We start from the raw sequence: 17531 nt of genomic DNA, 5'->3' as shown, positions 1-17531 counted from the left end.
CAAAACAATACAATTCCCATTTAAACCATTACAAATGCTATTAAAATGTTGTGAATTGTTGTAATGGTTTCCACCAGATTCTGATGGGTTTTTATTTTAGGGTAATTTTTAATAAAGTGTGAAATAATGATCACAATCAGTACTTGGCTTTGGTATTAGAGTGAGATTAGAGATTAAAGATTAGAGATTAGAGATTAGATCGAGATGCTCATTTTTGAACATCCGATTCCACATTTAGTCCCCATGAACCGGATAAGAGCGTCTGCCAAATGCTGCAGATATAAACATTAGCTACTGTAATAACTTCCACTCTTCTGAAAAGATGTTCCACTAGATACTGAAGCATGCTCTTGGAGATCTGTGTGAGATTCTTTCAGCCAGTTGGTAAAAGTCAGGTACAGATGTAGGTGATGTGAGGAGGACTAGGGTGCAGTCAGTGCTCCAATTCATTGTTCAGTAGGTTTGAGGTCAGAGCTCTATCACAGGAGATCTTCCACTCCAACCCATATAAAGCATATCTTCATCGAGCTTCATTGAGAAATCCTGTACATCTGTGTGAGTAAAGTCAGGTGTCGCAATAGTTTTGTAAGTATACCTGGGAATATAGTGTGTGTGTGTGTGTGTGTGTGTGTGTGTGTGTGTGTGTCAGGAGAGGTATTAAGGATTAAAGTCGAGGAGATACTGGTCTGATCTTAACATTTTAGCTCATCATAACAGGTAATTAAAAAAAGAATATCAAATTATGCTGGAAATTTTAAAAAATACAGGATGAAGATATAGATTTGAAGCTCTTCTAGATGTTTGATGGAAGGCTGATGAAGGTTGATTGCCGGCCGGCCGGTCGGTGGCGTTTCTCTGGTTGGAGCTGCTGATGCAGAAGGTGCATCTGTAAGCAGAGTGGAAGCGAAACTCCGCCTTCATGCTGCCGAAACCTTCTCACAAACACCGCCAGGGTTCCATCACCCATTTCTCGAATCTAAATCCAACCCCAGGGTGTGTGAAGGAGAAACTCGGACTTTATTATGGCTGCGAGTGATGAATGTATTTAAGCCGAAATCATGGCAGGGTTTCCCCGGCGGATCTCCTGCTCCTGCTCCTGCGCCAGATCCTGCTCCTGCTCCTGCACTTTCTCCAACACCTTCCGGAATGTCGCTTATTCAAACCCGGAGTATTTGCATCGGAAATCCTCTGAACCTGGTCACCTCTCATGGATAACCTTTTTTCTACCTTTACACTTCCACCTGGGAATCATTTCAGGAGTCCATTGAACAACTGAAGCAGGTTTGAAAGACCATCACCGGTTCCGTTTTACCTGCTTTCTTTTTTTCCCCACCTGGATAGATATATATATATATTTTCTGGACCTTTCCAGGGTTCCACTCCCACTCTGTCATGCCCATTTGAATACCTGCATTTGATTAGACATTTGGCTGAAGGTTTGTCCATGAAGATTTTTCCAGACTTTGGACTCAGGGGAGGTGATACCATTTCAGGATTATTGATTTTAATTTTTTACAGGTCCGATATGTCATCAGAAGGAAGCCTGGTATCGCTCAGAGGTCTGCCCATGGACAACTGGATGGCTGTTTTGCCAGGTGGTCTCTGGGACATCCCTTTATGGAATTTGGCCATTCCAGGTATCCGGTATTTGTGAATGTCAGTCTCCATCCTCTGAGACAAAGTGAAATGCCATTGGCACCCAATTACACATCATAATGATGAACGTTCTTGTTATGAAGCGTAATAGGTAATATGCCATTGTATTGGTCAATAGAGTCATGTTGAGAAGGATGAACGGATCAGGGCATGGGTGGTGGCACAGGCGGTGTCAGGTTGCGTGTTTATGTGCTCCGTCAGCACTGGTTGGTAGTCAGATTAACATTGTTCCACCACATACCTTATGCAATCTTCTCAAAAGCTCTTGGAACAGCAATTTATTGTTTTGTTTTCCCCCCAATAGACTGAAGGCCTTTGGGTTGAAGATCAAAATATGAAAAAAGTTTCGATGCAATTTTTATTCCCTGTTTTTTTATATATATATATATATATATATATATATATATATATATATATATATATATATATATATATATATATGTGTGTGTGTGTGTTTTAAACAAGATGTAGATTTTATTCCGGTCTTGTGAAAACTAAACATCCCTGAAGATCTAGATTTGGATTTGGTCTTCAGTTTGACCTGTAAAAACTTCATTAGTTGTGAAAAAGGATAAACCAACATAAAGAGAAAGCTGTTCATGGGAGATAAAAACAAGCCTGCTGGAACAGAAAGTCTTTGGATGTTTATTTTGTTTGTTTTTGCGGTAGATATTTGAGTTTGAGGTAAAACCATGGCTATGAGAAGAGTTTAGTTTTGTTTCAGATTTAATGTTTTTATGTATTTATGTATTAATTTGTGTCAAAAAGTATAAAAATGAGTACATTTCTATAAGATCCAAACATTTCGGACTGCATGACTTATTGAAATATCCCTATACATCCACTCTTGGCTTTATGCTTTCACCTCTGAAGGCAGAATTTGTTGTTAAAAAAAAAGAAAAAAGTAAAGCAAGATAAAGACCAGAGAGCTGTATTGGAAAGAAAACATTCAAGAGGTATAAATGACTGCAAATGATTAAATGTATCACAATCTATTTACATTATTTGGCGGAAGGCCTTATCCAGAGCGACTTACAATTATCTCATACAAATGAGCAGGTAATTGGGTTGAGGGCCTTGCTCAAGGGCCCAGCAGTGACAGCTAAGTGGTGGTGGGAATTGAACTCATGACCTTCTGATGAACAGTCCAACATCTTAACCACTTAACTTTCCCAATCCAGTGTATGATGACTTTAAAAGTATAAATGTAGAGACCACAAAGAAATGCAAAGATGAACCAGAAATGTTCTGGAACCAGGATTAAAAATCTAGCAAAGTAATGGAAAACCCAAAAGGTGGAAAAAGAAAGGATTTGTTCATGATTCAAGATATACAAGCTCATTTGAGAAACATGCTCTATGTAGTGTCATTGCATAGGCTTCCATGCCTGCTTCTGGACTCATTTATTTCTAATGATAACGCAAAATGAATGTAGAAATCTGGAAACGTTCAGTCTGCACAGAAATTTACACAGAAATGCATCCAATATCAATAAGAGGAACTAACATTTTCTCAAGGCCACAGGTGGAAAAATGGAAGGCTTTTGACTGGATGAGTCAATCATCAGACCCTTAAACTGATCAAGCAGCATTTTACGTTAATAGGACGACACTGAAGGGAGGAAAAGCATATAAATATATCAGTGAGTCTCCGGCTTGAAGAAGCTTGAAGAAGTTATTGCACCTGAGGGATCTGCAGCTAAAGACATACTGTATATCCGTTCCAATACTTTTGCTCACCTAAATATCCACTGATCTGATATTAAAGGTTGATTTATTTTGTTAAACACATGATGTCATAACCACAAAACCCTCAAATTCTCATCTTTCCATCTTAAATTAAAGTGTCTTCAGTCTACAGTAAGAACCGAAACGACCTGGCCCTGCTGTTCTAATACTTTTGGAGGCGACTGTATCTACATCACTGACAGGACGACTCTAATGCATTTCACTCATACTTTGTTCTGCCCTTCTTTTTTTTCCTCACACAGGAAGCCATAATGCAATCACGTACTGTTTGGATATGAATAACCACTCTCCTATTGACCTCAAGCAGCCTGATATGCTGCAGAAGCTCGACAAGTTCATGAAGCCCCTCATACGGCCGTTTGTTTACAAGTGGGCAATCACGCAGGTAAAGCTTATCTGTATTTATTCATGCTTTTTCTACCTTTTGAGTCCGGTTCCTCTCAAGGTTCCTTCCGCAGGCCTTCTCAGGGAGATTATATTCTGTCTGAATGACAAATTCTATTGTTAGAGATAAAATAAACAGGCTATTAAATAACACTGATGATGAGTGAAAAAGTTACTCAAGCACATTTTTCAGTAGAGGATCAGTACTTTATCAGGGTATTTTCACTCTGGGAAACTTTTCCACTAATATGAGAGTAGGGAGCAGGTGGAGAAGATCCTGGAGAGGTGGAGATATACGCTGGAGAGAAGGGGAATGAAAGTCAGTAGGAGTAAGACAGAGTACATGTGTGTGAATGAGAGGGAGGGCAGTGGAGGGGTGCGGTTGCAGGGAGAAGAGGTGGAGAAGGTGGAGGAGTTCAGGTACCTGGGGTCAACAGTGTAAAGTAATGGAGAGTGTGTTAGAGAAGTGAAGAAAAGAGTGCAGGCAGGGTGGAGTGAGTGGAGAAGAGTGATAGCAGGAGTGATTTGTGATAGAAGAGTATCTGTGAGAATGAAAGGGAAAGTTTATAGGACTGTGGTGAGACCTGAGATGATGTATGGATTAGAGACAGTGACATTGAGTAAAAGACAGGAGGTGGAGCTACAAGTGGTCACTGTGTTTGTGTGTGTAACTATAAAAAAACTTTGTCCCTATTTATAAAGGTCTGATGTGTAGTAGAATGGATTCCTGATCCATTATTAACGCAGAGATCTCATAGATCGCTACATAAGTACGTTCAAAAAAGCGATAACTTTCTACCTACAAGGTGGTCTCAAAAAGTTTTGCACTGTTTACAAGAAAGAGCTTGATTTATCTACGTTTACACACTGTCAACTTCAAAATAGTCCCCTTGCACAGCAATACAGCGCCCCAGCGTTCTTCTGGAACGTGTACTGGAAGTCTTCTTTTCCAAGCGTGTCAAGCAGCTTCTGCGATTCGTGCTGGATCTCTGCAACGGTGTCAAAACCGCAACCTTTCAGCTGGATTTTTATCTTCAAGAATAGGGCGAAGTCCACAGGAGACAAATCTGGTGACTAGGGTGGGAGCGGAAGTGAGATTGTGTCATTTCTGGTGAGAAACTCACAAGGAGCTCAGTGACGGGGTATTCTGACTCGCTGTCCATGATGAATTCGCAGATTTGGTAACATAGGTGGTCAGAATAGTACCAGCTCCTGATGTACAAAGGATGACGATGTCTTTTGGCACACTGACTCATGAAGGTCGGTGCTCCCTGTGACTTTGCGTGCAAACCATCTCAATCTCACCATCTGTTGGAGTGTTACAAAACTAGTCGCTTTCTGATACCACCTTGAGAGGATATTATGGAGAAATATAATTTTTGGAGAAAAATTTATGTCCCTGGACTTTCGCCCACTCAGATTACTTGACCAGCATGACTTTATTTTTTCCTTACTAGCTGTGACTAAATACATGTGGCCAAATTTGTGTTACTTTTATAGCAGATAAAATAAGCTCAGTGTGTGTAGTGTAAGTGTATGCACGTGTATTGATATTATTCAGCTTTGGTGGACTGTAAGACATAAGAATTGCTTTTCATGCAGTACCATGTCATTTTTTCCCCCAAACTAAAATCAACATTAAAAAAATACTCACCGGACATAAAAAAAAAAAGCTGTAAAAGCATTCCATCGAATTTGCTCCTAACAGCACTTTCTGTTGTCGGAGTCGGATTTCATTTCTCTGACGTCGACTGTGCAATCTAGCGCTCTGAAAGAAAACCTATTAAACCAGGGCATGTTTCAGTACAGCCTGTGTCTCTTGCTGGATCAATCCACCCAGCGGGGAGGAAATTACCTTCTGCTGCTCTGCAGAAAGCATCCGAGCATCGGGGAGCTGTTTAAGTGTATTTTTGAAACCCCATACAAACACTCAGTGAAGAAACAAATTTAGAACTGTGCAAAAAGGAAGACAATCAAGTGCAAAAGAAAACGACAAATGCAACTACATTGTGCAGATGTATATATGCGGTTCTTCCGCAAACCCCTTCACTTAAACTAGGAGACTCAAACCTGTCCCACCATGACAATGCCCCTGTGCACAAAACCAGCTCCATGAAGATCTGCTGCTACACAGCTCTGACCCTATTGAACGCCTTTGGGATGAATTGGAACACTTAATTGGAATGTTCCCCAGGGCTTCTCAACTCAAAAACTGCGAGCTGGATCTTTATCTTTAGGAAGAGGGCGAAGTCCGCTGGAGGCAAATCTAACGAGTAGGGTGGGTGCAGAAGTGAGACGTGTGAGGAGGAACTCTGTGACAGGGTGCTCACATGGTCAGAATAGCACCAGTTGCACAGCTTCCAATGTACACAGGACAATGTCTTTTGCCACATTGACTTATGAAGTTTGGTGCTCCCTGTGAATCTGCATGCAGCCTCGTGCTGCCATCTGTTGGCACGTTACAAAACTATCGAAACTTTTTGACACCATCTCGTATATTAAACTGACATTGTAATATATGGCGTAAAAAATTATGCAGTGTAGTAATAATATTAGATCAAAAAATATCAGTGCACTTCATCATAATTAAATTCCATGCTCATATCTATGAGTACTGCACAGAACTGTCACAGAACTGTCACTCATCACATTATCTGTATATGTTGCACACACTATTGCTTCTATATACTGTACAAAGTTTTATAGTAACCTCTCTCATCATACCTGACACACAATACTGTCATTTGCACTACCATGCACTCCCACACTTTATGTACATTACTGGTCTGTATCCCTATTTATTACCCACACTGTCTATACTGTCTCATATTGTCTGTATTGTCTGTATTGTCTTGTATAGTCTGTTTTTGTCTTGTTGTGTCTGTTTTGTCATGTATAGGTTTTTATTTATGTCTGTACTTTTGAGAGTAACAAACAGCTGGAACCAAATTCCTTGTGTGTGTCAACACACTTGGCCAATAAACCTGATTCTGATTCTGATTCTGATCTTCGATTTTTTTATATCACAGGACCCTTTCAGATCTAAAATTCAGACACCTATACTCCTTATACAGTACAATCTTCCTACATCTACATTTTCTTACTTTTCACTCAAATTTCTCCAAAACCCTGCAGCAGGTCACATGTGAAAACTCCAACACCTCATGCAGCTACGCTCCTTTCAGTGTTGATGCAACGTGTATACCCCGATCCGTCCCGTATCGCTGTTACCTGCATTATTAACGAACCCACTTTACATTATTCACCACAGGAGTACAGCGTGAGGGAACAGTTGGACTGCGGTGTGAGATACTGCGATCTCAGGATAGCGCATCGGCCCAACGACAGCTCGTCTGATCTCTACTTCTACCATGGGGTTTACACCACAATTACCGTAGAGGTACTTCATACAGACTTTCAGTAAGAAAGCTGAGGGAGTCGTTTGTTTTGTGATTCCTTCGTAATCTCATAGTCGCTTCTCTGGTGAATCCAAAGTCACTGATTCTCACTTGATTGAATCCTCTAGTCGCATTTGTAGTTGTTACATATTCATTTCCATTAGTTTTTTCTGATGGTAACTGTTTCCTAACTAATGATGCTCAGATCGGAATGACATTATACATTAAACAAAGAGTTTAATGTATGATGTCACGCCAACATGGCCGCTCACATGGTCTGCATGTCACATCAATAATATCACTAATAGTGGAATTTACTTTTAGATTACACCATCAGACCATACCATCAGTGTAAATACTGAATTCTGATTGGCTGAACAGAAAGGAAGTCAGAAAAACCAATCTCATTTTTTTTTCGAAATAACCAATTGAGAAATAAGATCAGTTCCAGGTGGCACCACAAACGTCGTGAAAAACGTTTCAGTTTGTGGATACTTGTGCATACTTATGCACGAGTGATTATTTGACTGCTTGTCTTTTGTTCCACGACAGACGGTGCTGAAGGAAATCAGGACGTGGCTGGACGCCCATCCTAAAGAGATAGTCATCCTGTCCTTCAGCCATTTCCTGGGACTGAGTCAGGAGCTTCATGCACTCCTCATCTCCACCATAAAGAGCATCTTTAACTCTAAGCTGTGTCCTAAAATGGTACGACCTGCTTCATCAAATCACCAGTGGGCAGGAGGCGGAGCTTCAGTGGATTCTGGTTGTGTAGTGTTTTCACGACTGATAAAACTGCAAATGAGTATGTGGTGGTGGTGATGATGATGATGATGATGATGATGACATAGTATATGATATGATGTCTTTGAATACATTTGGTAGCATGACAAATCCAGTTCTGTTAAGATTACATGAGTTGGAGTGGAAGATCCCCTGCTATAGAGCTCCAACTCTATTGAACATGATTGATATGAACGCTGACTGCACCCCAGGCCTCCTCACCTCACCTCACCTACATCAGAACCTGACTTTACTAACACACTTGTGGCTAAATAAATCTTACACAAATCTCCTCAACATCTAGTGGAACATCTTCCAAGAAGAGTGGAGCTCATTATAACAGTAAATGGAGACTAAATGTGGAATGGAATGTTCAAAAAGAAGCACATACCAAACTTATGGTTAGGTGTCCACAAACTTATGGTGTACATAGACATTTAAACCCCAGAAATTGTTTGTTCAGACAGCAAGATATTTTTGGACGCTGTTGGTTGTTCTGGTTCTGGTTCTGTTGTACACCGATCAGACATTACATTATGACATTTTAACATTCTGAGCGGTGAAGTGAAGAACACTGATGATCTCTTTATCATGGCACATGTTAGTGGGTGGATTTATTTATTAGGCAACAATTGAACATTTTGTCCTCAAAGTTGATGTTAGAAGCAGGAAAAATGGGCGTAAGAATTTGAGAGAGTTTGAGAAATTGTGACGTCTAGACGACTGGGTCAGAGCGTCTACATAACTGCAGCTCTTGTGGGCTGTTCCTGGTCTGCAGTGGTCAGTATCTATCAAAAGTGGTCCAAGGATGGAACAGTGGTTTATGGGCGGCCGAGGATCATTGATCTTGCACGGTTGATCGGTGTGTAATCACAGCTGTTTGCACTGGCAGGAAATCACAGGGAGAAATAGTAGAAAGTGTGTTCGAAGCAATTAATAGCAGATTCACAGTTATATAAAACTTTTAAAACTTTTACCACAGCACTAATAAACTCTTTTGTAGGTGCAACACCACAGCTGGAGCTGTAACTTTAATCAGACGAGGGTAGCGTTTATAGCTGCTATAATGTAAACGAGAAACTACCTTGTCTAAAGGTAACTGTAAGCAGATAAAAATGATGTATGATGGTGGTAAAAGGGACTAAGCTTCATCATATCTTGACTGTTTTCCCGTAAAAGCACAACATGCATGTGATGTTCTGAATGCAGATCCTAATCGTTTCATTTTGATGTTTTTTCATCAGGACGTGGTCACACTGAAGACTATGTGGAGCTCTGGTCAGCAGGTGATCATCTCGTACGAGCACAACATAGCAAACTGTCACACGGAGCTGTGGTCTCATATCCCGTACTGGTGGGCTAACAAGAACAAAGCAGAAGAGCTGATCGAGGAGTTCGAAAGCCGGAAACAACACGGCCGTCCAGGTGAACGTTAAAATGAAATAGTTCCATCAGACGATTTCGCTCAACGAAAGCTAAAACGTGTATCGTTTGACAGGAGGCTTCTTCGTGACTGGAATCAATCTCACGGCCGACCTGAAGTACATCAGTTCACATCCCACCAAGTCGCTCAAAGACGTCGTCATGACGACGTACCCGATGCTGCTGGACTGGGTTCGGGAGCAGAAGCCCGGGTCCTGCGTCCAGTCGCTCAACATCATCGCTGCTGATTTCGTGACGGAGAGCGATTTCATCCAGACCGTCGTAGCCCTAAATGAAAACCTACTGAATAGAAGTACATGAGGAGGAGGATGAAGTAGATGTTAATGATGTCGCACTTCATTTCGCACAATATTTTGACGCATAGCGCACAGAATTTTACATTACCTTTTAAATAGGACATTGATAATGAAGATGATTTTCAGTAGGATTGTTATTCTATGCACTTGTCACAATGTCCCGTATGTCTCCTATGCACTGTCTTTATTCTCACGTTTACCTCTTACCCCAGGCAATAACTTGAGTGATTTTTGAAAGCGCATGCTCGGAAAAGAAAAGGAATAACCTGTAGCGTTGCTCATTACCTGAGTGTGACCCTCAAGGCTTGGTACTTGGTACCCTTAGAATGTGCCTCCAGGGAAATTGAATTTAGTATAGCATGAAAGACAATCTAAAATCCCTCACGATTCATTTGAATGATTTGTCTGTGATGAAGTGCACTTTTTCTTTTTCTTTTTTTTCTTTTTCCAATAGGTTTGCTCAAGAATCTCCAAGAACGATCTTAATGCCCGAGTCCCTGCCTTTGATATAGACTCTGATAAATATGGCTGCATTTCATGGGTCGTTTGTACGACCGGGTGATGTGACAAAATAATATCAATATCGTGAAAAATTTGGTCAATTAGCTAAAATAGCCATTTTTGGGACCCTCCAAGATCGAAATATAATTTTTAGACGTACAGATACCTCACCTTACCTACATCTGCACCTGAATTTACACTGAAGCAACACTCTTGTGGCTGAATAAATCTCCACAAGCACACTCCAAACATCTCAGAAGAGTGGAAGTTATTATCACGGCAAATGCGGAATGAGATGTTCCAAAAGAAGCACGTAGCAATATTATGGTCAGGTGTCCACAAACTTTTGGCCTTATATTGCACCTTAGACATTGCCGTATATATAACAAATGTTTTGTGCAACACATTTTACATGCAATTATTTCAGCGGTTTCTCTAGAAACGATATCGTTTTGGAAAATGATTACGTTCTGTCCAATCAGAATTCAGAATTCCTAACGACCAGTTAACGAGCAAAGCTACAGATGTGACCATTTCTTTCTGAGACCGTTTGCTTGTCACTGACATTAGTTTTAATATCAAACTCTGTCTCTCGCATGAAATTGCATCGGCGACCGACACAGGACTGTTTTCTTTCAAAAACAGGAAGTGAGGTCGTTATCTCAGGAGGCGTGAGTGTGAAATGCAAAGATCTTCATGCTGAAAGTGAATTCAGCCCTTTTTCGCAGGTCTGGATGGAAAGGTCTTGATGATTATACCCCACATGGTTGGTCACGGACATGCAACGTCCTGACTATGTGGAAATGATGTCAACTTAGGCCCAAGTTTACAGAAAAACAGCACGGATCATGCACTGAACGAACACAATCTACTTCCTGCGGCACATTAAAGCAAGTATGGCATGTCTGCATTTTAAGGTGTGGTATCAAAAGGTGTCGAGACTGGCACTGTTTATAAGAAAGTAGTATTTCTTTCCAGCCACTTCTGGAATATTTCCTGGAAGTCTTCTTTTGTTTTTTATTTCAAGCACCCATGTTGCCAAAACTGCGACCTTTAAGCTGGATCTTCATCTTCAGGCAGGAACCAAATCTGGTGTGTAGGGTGTGTACGGGAGCGAGATCACTCATGAAACTCATGTGTGAGCTTGTCTTTTGGCACAGTGACTTATGAAATTCGGTGCTCCTTGTGACTGTGCGTGTGGCCTTGTGCTGCCATCTGTTGGCGTGTTATAAAACTAATCTTGAACCTTTTTTGATACCACCCAAGATGTAACCCGGTATATTTCACCTTCACAGATTACCACGTCGCTGCACGATTTATTTATTGCTGTACATATTGCTGATGTTTAAGATGATAAATAAAAATTGAATGTGCTGGATTCCAATTGGTCAGTGTTTATTTCTGTGTAACACCCATGGAAGGAGTCTCCAGTGTCAAAACTGCGTAACTCGAATAATAAACTCAAGTAAACATGGGAACTCAAGTAATAGTTTTGATTGCATAGGGACTTTAAATACATTTTTAGACTGTATAATATATTTGCAGTACATAAGCACTCACTTCCTTCTGGTATGTAAATATCCGTGTGTTATCACAAACGCATTCTTGTGTTTTGCACAAAAGTGGTGACAGGGTGCACAAACTTTTGCAATCAGCCAAAACCAGGAAATACAGCCTCTGTTTCTGCCCCGTGCCTACACAAGTTGTTTTAAGTGGACTATTTTGAATATTGGATGATTTCTGGACACATCTGAAGCTTGTAAACCTGCTTTATTTAAAATTGTTGTTTTAAATGATTTGAGAGTCCGGAAATGGCGCCTTGTTTAAACAGCGCCAGGAACACCGGGGACTGGATGAAATGTTTACCTGAAGAACTATGGGACATCCCTCTAACTAACCTCGCTATACCAGGTGTGAAAACAGACACTTTCTTTAATACATTACCATTTATTCACGACATGTTTAAACGGGACAACTGTAAAACGTCGCTACTTTTGTTTTGCTTTTAGTTGCATTCTCTGACCTTTCCAATATGGCGGACACACTCACCTATAGTAATAGCTGCTACCTTACGTCGAGACATCCGCCATATTGGAAAGGTCAGGACTTAAGCGCGTGTGTGTGTGTATATATATGTATATATCACACACTTAACAAAATTATTAACGCAACACGTGTTTTACCCCCCTATTTTTTATGAGCTATACTCAAAGATCTAAGACTTTTTTCTAGGTACACAAAAGGACTATATCGCTCAAACATTGTTCAGAAATCTGTATAAATCTGTGTTAGTGAGCACCGAGAGAATCCATCCACCTCACAGATTCGACAGCATGATTACTGCACAGGTGTGCCTCAGGCCACAGCACAATGTCACAGATGTTGCAAGTTTTAACGAAAAGTGCACTTGGCATGCTGACTGCAGGAATGTCCACCAGAGCTGTTGCCCCTGAATTGAATGTTCATTTCTCTACCATAAGCCATCTCCAAAGGCGTTTCGAGAATTTGGCAGCACATCCAACCGGTCTCACAACTGCAGACCACGTGTAACCACACCAGCCCAGGACCACCACATCCAGCATTTTCACCGCCAAGATTGTCTGAGACCAGACACCCGGACAGCTGCTGCAACAATCGCTTTGCATACCAAAGAATTTCTACTCAAACTGTCAGAAACCATTTCAGGGAAGCTCTTCTGCATGCTCGTCGTCCTCATCGTTGTCTCGACCTGACTTCAGTTCATCGGCGTAATCGGCATCTGGCACGTTGGAGAGGCGTTCTGCAGGCCAAAATGCATGAGGCATATGGTGGTCACACCAGATACTGACTGGTTTTTGCACCCCCTGAACCCCAATATAGTAAAACTGCACATTTAAGAGTGGCCTTTTATTGTGGCCAGCCTAAAGCACACCTGTGCAATAATCATGGTGTCTAATCAGCCTCTTGATCTGCCACACCTGTGAGGTGGACGGATTATCTGGGCAAAGGAAAAGTGTTTACTAACACAGATTTAGACATGGGATGTTCCTGGTCTGCAGTAGTCAGTGTCTATTAAAAGTGCTCCAAGGAAGGAATAGTGGTGAACTGGCGACAGGGTCACGTGCGGCCGAGGCTCATTGATGCACGTGAGGAGCGAAGGCTGGTCTGTGTGGGTCCAACAGACGAGCTCCTGTAGCTCAAACCGCTGAAGAAGTTCATGCTGTTGATTTTATATATATATATATATATATATATATATATATATATATATATATATATATATATATATATATATATAGCAGAAATATAAAAAGTTGACTGACTTCTTTTTTCAGTACACAAAGCTGTAAGTAGGATTCTTGGAAACTCATTAAAGGAGTGGCATGTAGCTAAATTAGGAAAGAGGGCAAAAATCTTCACAAACCAGTTTAGAGTCTGTTTCTGTTCATTATCTGTTTATTCATTTCATTTTTCCTCTTATAATAATATAAAATAGAGCCTAATATAGCTTTATTCTAAGCCAAATAATCAGCAGTAGCTACATTCATACAGTCAATACTTCTTCAATATAAGTAAAGCTATTTATAATCCTACTGATGTAACATTATTGAAAAGAAGGCATACTATATCAGCTTTTTAGTCATCTGTATTACTGTATTACATTTTTTATCCGTTTCTTTTGTTTGTTTAGTTGTTTTTGTATTTTCTGACCAACCTTTAGGCAGGTAGACGCACACTACTAATTAGTAGACTAGAAATCTAGAAATGCTCCTAAAAATCCTGAGCACAGTTGCTTGATATTAATGATATTTTTATACGGTTAGCATCGTAACAAGAATTTGACCTTCATCCGTACAGGAAGCCATGATGCCATGAGCTACTGCCTGGATATCACCTCTCCTCTACTACGATCTGAATCCGATTCCTTCAGACTCCTCGACCGAGTCTTCTACTGCTTTACTCGCCCAATCATTTACAAATGGGCTACTACCCAGGCATGTATACACCACATTCCACATCCATATCCATAACTGACTCAACACGCCTACGCCTCACCTACACGAATATAAACGTATGTTTACACCTGTTTCAACATGTTCACATGTATTTTAAAAGGTTAACACCTGGTTCAGCAGGTCTATACCAGATTCAGTATTTTTTACACCCATTTCAGCAGGTTTATCAATGATTAAGCATGATTATACACAATTTAGCAGCTTTAAATCCAGTTCATCATGATTAATCCTGACTCGGCAGGTTTATACGCAATTCAATGTTTTTTTTTTTTTTATACCTGATTCAGTATTTTTACACCAAATTCAGCAGGTTTATTCATTGGTTCTGCATGCTTACACCTGATTCAGCATGTTTATAGCCAATTTGGTATGTTTATATCTGATTCAGCAAGTTTCTACCTGATTCAGCATCTTTACATCCAATTCAGCAGGTTTACCCACAGTTCAGCAGGTTTATTCCTGATTCAGCAGGTTTACACCTGTTACCTGATTCATCAGGTTTATACCTGATTCCTGATTCAGCAGGTTTACACCTGATTCCTGATTCAGCAGGTTTACACCTGATTCCTGATTCAGCAGGTTTACACCTGTTACCTGATTCAGCAGGTTTACACCTGTTACCTGATTCCGCAGGATTATACCTGATTCCTGATTCAGCAGGTTTACACCTGTTACCTGATTCAGCAGGTTTACACCTGTTACCTGATTCAGCAGGTTTATACCTGATTCCTGATTCAGCAGGTTTACACATGATTCCTGATTCAGCAGGTTTACACCTGTTACCTGATTCAGCAGGTTTACACCTGATTCCTGATTCAGCAGGTTTACACCTGTTACCTGATTCAGCAGGTTTACACCTGTTACCTGATTCCGCAGGATTATACCTGATTCCTGATTCAGCAGGTTTACACCTGATTCCTGATTCAGCAGGTTTACACCTGTTACCTGATTCAGCAGGTTTACACCTGTTACCTGATTCAGCAGGTTTACACCTGTTACCTGATTCAGCAGGTTTACACCTGTTACCTGATTCGCGGGATTATACCTGATTCCTGATTCAGCAGGTTTACACCTGATTCCTGATTCAGCAGGTTTACACCTGATTCCTGATTCAGCAGGTTTACACCTGTTACCTGATTCAGCAGGTTTACACCTGTTATCTGATTCAGCAGGATTATACCTGATTCCTGATTCAGCAGGTTTACACCTGTTACCTGATTCAGCAGGTTTATACCTGATTCAGCAGGTTTATTCCTAAATCCTGATTCAGCAGGTTTATACCTGTTACCTGATTCAGCAGGTTTATACCTGATCCTAAATCAGTAGGTTTATTTCTGATTCAGCAGGTTTACACCTGATTCCTGATTCGGCAGGTTTATACCTGATCCTAAATCAGTAGGTTTATTTCTGATTCAGCAGGTTTATACCTGATTCCTGATTCGGCAGGTTTATTAATTGATTCTGCATGTTTACATCCAATTCAGCAGGTTCTGATTCTGTATATTTACACCTGATTCAGTATGATTACATTTCATTGAACATGTTCACATGACATACTTTAAGCTTTGATTCATGCCATTCAGGATGGACACTTAATTCAGGATGTTTTTGCCAGATTCAGATTTTTAATGGTTTAAAATGTCATATTCACTGGTACTTCCCACAAACCACGGTACATAAACTGAATCTGACCTGTGAGTTGCCTTGTGAAGGCGGGTGGAGCTGAGCATCCATATAATAGTAATTTCAGGGTTAACAAAAGCCTGAAATAAAAAAAAAATAAAAAACCTAGATATTATTAAAAGGGTAAATTTTTAATCTTTTAACATTACATATGGCTGCTTTAAATTTCTTCACTCATTCCTCCTGTGCTGCTAAATACATTTTAACCTCTTTTTAAACATTTTCATCATTTATTTCTCAAAACAGCTAAAAAACATTGTACAGCAGCTGCAAGCGGGCGTCCGATACTTCGACCTTCGAATTGCTCACAAACAGAACGACGTGTCACGTGACCTCTACTTCACTCACGTCATCTACACCCAAGTCACAGTAGTGGTACGTCTACAGGCCTGTTAGTCAGACGTTATTTTCAAGAACAATGATTCAAATAAAACAATTAAGTAATACAAAAGATTAAATAAATAAATAATAATCAATAATAAAGTAATGATGTTATAATGCTTCACAGGACACTCTGAACACCGTTGCCACGTGGCTCTCGGAACACCCCAAAGAAATCGTCATCCTCGCCTGCAGCCATTTCGAAGGTTTGAGTGAAAAACTGCATGAGGAATTTATTTATTCCCTGAAGATCATCTTCGGCTCTAAATTGTGCCCCCCTAAAGTACGTTGAAAATTCGACCTAAAAGACATTTCCAGCATTGCTGCTCCCTGCGGAGTTGTTGTCGAGTCGTCGGTTTTCTCACGTAGTCATTTCGTTCGCTTTCCAGGCTGATACGACTTTACGAAGCTTGTGGTCTTCGGGATACCAGGTGGTGCTGTCGTACGAGGATCACGCAGCAGAACGCCATAAAGAGCTGTGGCCCGAAATCCCATACTGGTGGGCGAACAAAGCCGACGCAGAAGAACTCATCCAGTACCTCGACTCGCAGAAACGTTTCGGTCGTCCAGGTGATTTCCATTTCAAAATCCGTTTCGTTTTTTCTATATAAAACTATACTTTGTACTTTTGATCCATTTACAGTTACATTTCATGCCGTAGAAACGTCCGTTAGACGAGTTCGCTCCACTTTTCACTTGCATTATAGCAGCTATAAATATCCTTCTCTTTTTCCCAGAAATGAATTCATCTGTACATCTCCAAACACAATTAACACGCTGTAAATTGACCACAATAGTAAAATATATTCATTGCAGAATTATTGATTTGCAGACTTCAGAATATTCCGGATGGATTTTTATTTTCTCTGCTCGTTGTCTGCACAGACGGCTTCTTTGTTGCGGGTCTGAATTTAACGGCGGACCGATGCTTCATGGCCTCCAACCCGCACATCTCCCTCCGGACCGTTACCATGGAGCAGTGGGAGTGCGTGAGGCGATGGCTGGAGGATCAGAAACCTGGATCTGACATGACGAGCCTCAACATCATAGCAGGAGATTTTATCGGCCTGATTCCACTGTGCTCCATTATCATCGATCTGAATAAAAAGTTACTGAAACGCAGAAGCCCTAAAAAGGTGGAGGTAAGAACAGCTGCCTAGGTGACGGAATATCACTCCATTGTTTTTGCACACCTGGAACCATGGCAACTGGATGCACATCTGTCAGACATTTTTATTAAACTGACTTCGGTCAGAGACTTTG

The 17531-nt window shown here is 40.7% G+C and overlaps 2 protein-coding genes across 5 annotated transcripts; both read left to right on the top strand.

Moving 5' to 3' along the window:
* Positions 1-441: 441 nt before the first annotated feature.
* Positions 442-11587, top strand: plcxd1 (phosphatidylinositol-specific phospholipase C, X domain containing 1). Of its 4 annotated transcripts, XM_046860652.1 has the most exons (8): positions 681-1281; positions 1373-1436; positions 1519-1637; positions 3647-3789; positions 7060-7188; positions 7739-7894; positions 9214-9394; positions 9468-11587. In XM_046860652.1, exons 3-8 carry the CDS (start codon positions 1526-1528, stop codon positions 9710-9712), a joined length of 966 nt encoding a protein of 321 aa, XP_046716608.1. In that variant the 5' UTR covers positions 681-1281; positions 1373-1436; positions 1519-1525; the 3' UTR covers positions 9713-11587. The 4 variants fall into 4 exon arrangements, with proteins under 4 accessions (XP_046716629.1, XP_046716608.1, XP_046716619.1 ...); XM_046860673.1 differs by lacking the exons at positions 681-1281; positions 1373-1436 and adding an exon at positions 442-585; XM_046860663.1 differs by lacking the exon at positions 1373-1436.
* Positions 11588-11825: 238 nt separating this feature from the next.
* On the top strand, positions 11826-17531 carry si:dkey-66a8.7 (PI-PLC X domain-containing protein 1). Its single transcript, XM_046849466.1, has 6 exons — positions 11826-12120; positions 14047-14183; positions 16134-16262; positions 16396-16551; positions 16658-16838; positions 17154-17531. Exons 1-6 carry the CDS (start codon positions 12021-12023, stop codon positions 17426-17428), a joined length of 978 nt encoding a protein of 325 aa, XP_046705422.1. The 5' UTR covers positions 11826-12020; the 3' UTR covers positions 17429-17531.

Source organism: Silurus meridionalis, chromosome 1 (assembly GCF_014805685.1).
Source record: "Silurus meridionalis isolate SWU-2019-XX chromosome 1, ASM1480568v1, whole genome shotgun sequence".
NCBI lineage: Eukaryota > Metazoa > Chordata > Actinopteri > Siluriformes > Siluridae > Silurus > Silurus meridionalis.
Note: the sequence above shows the minus strand (reverse complement) of the source record. Positions and strands in the feature narration are given on the sequence as shown.

What these genes read in the sequence shown, in the direction of transcription:
- plcxd1 (XM_046860673.1), top strand. Translation starts at nt 1,526, where the DNA reads ATGTCATCAGAAGGAAGCCTGGTATCGCTCAGAGGTCTGCCCATGGAC. An exon ending in ACACCACAATTACCGTAGAG is followed by an intron (nt 7,189 to 7,738) that starts GTACTTCATACA and finishes GTTCCACGACAG; the next exon opens with ACGGTGCTGAAGGAAATCAG. An exon ending in CTAAGCTGTGTCCTAAAATG is followed by an intron (nt 7,895 to 9,213) that starts GTACGACCTGCT and finishes TTTTTTCATCAG; the next exon opens with GACGTGGTCACACTGAAGAC.
- si:dkey-66a8.7 (XM_046849466.1), top strand. Translation starts at nt 12,021, where the DNA reads ATGGCGCCTTGTTTAAACAGCGCCAGGAACACCGGGGACTGGATGAAA. An exon ending in ACAAATGGGCTACTACCCAG is followed by an intron (nt 14,184 to 16,133) that starts GCATGTATACAC and finishes TTCTCAAAACAG; the next exon opens with CTAAAAAACATTGTACAGCA. An exon ending in ACACCCAAGTCACAGTAGTG is followed by an intron (nt 16,263 to 16,395) that starts GTACGTCTACAG and finishes AATGCTTCACAG; the next exon opens with GACACTCTGAACACCGTTGC.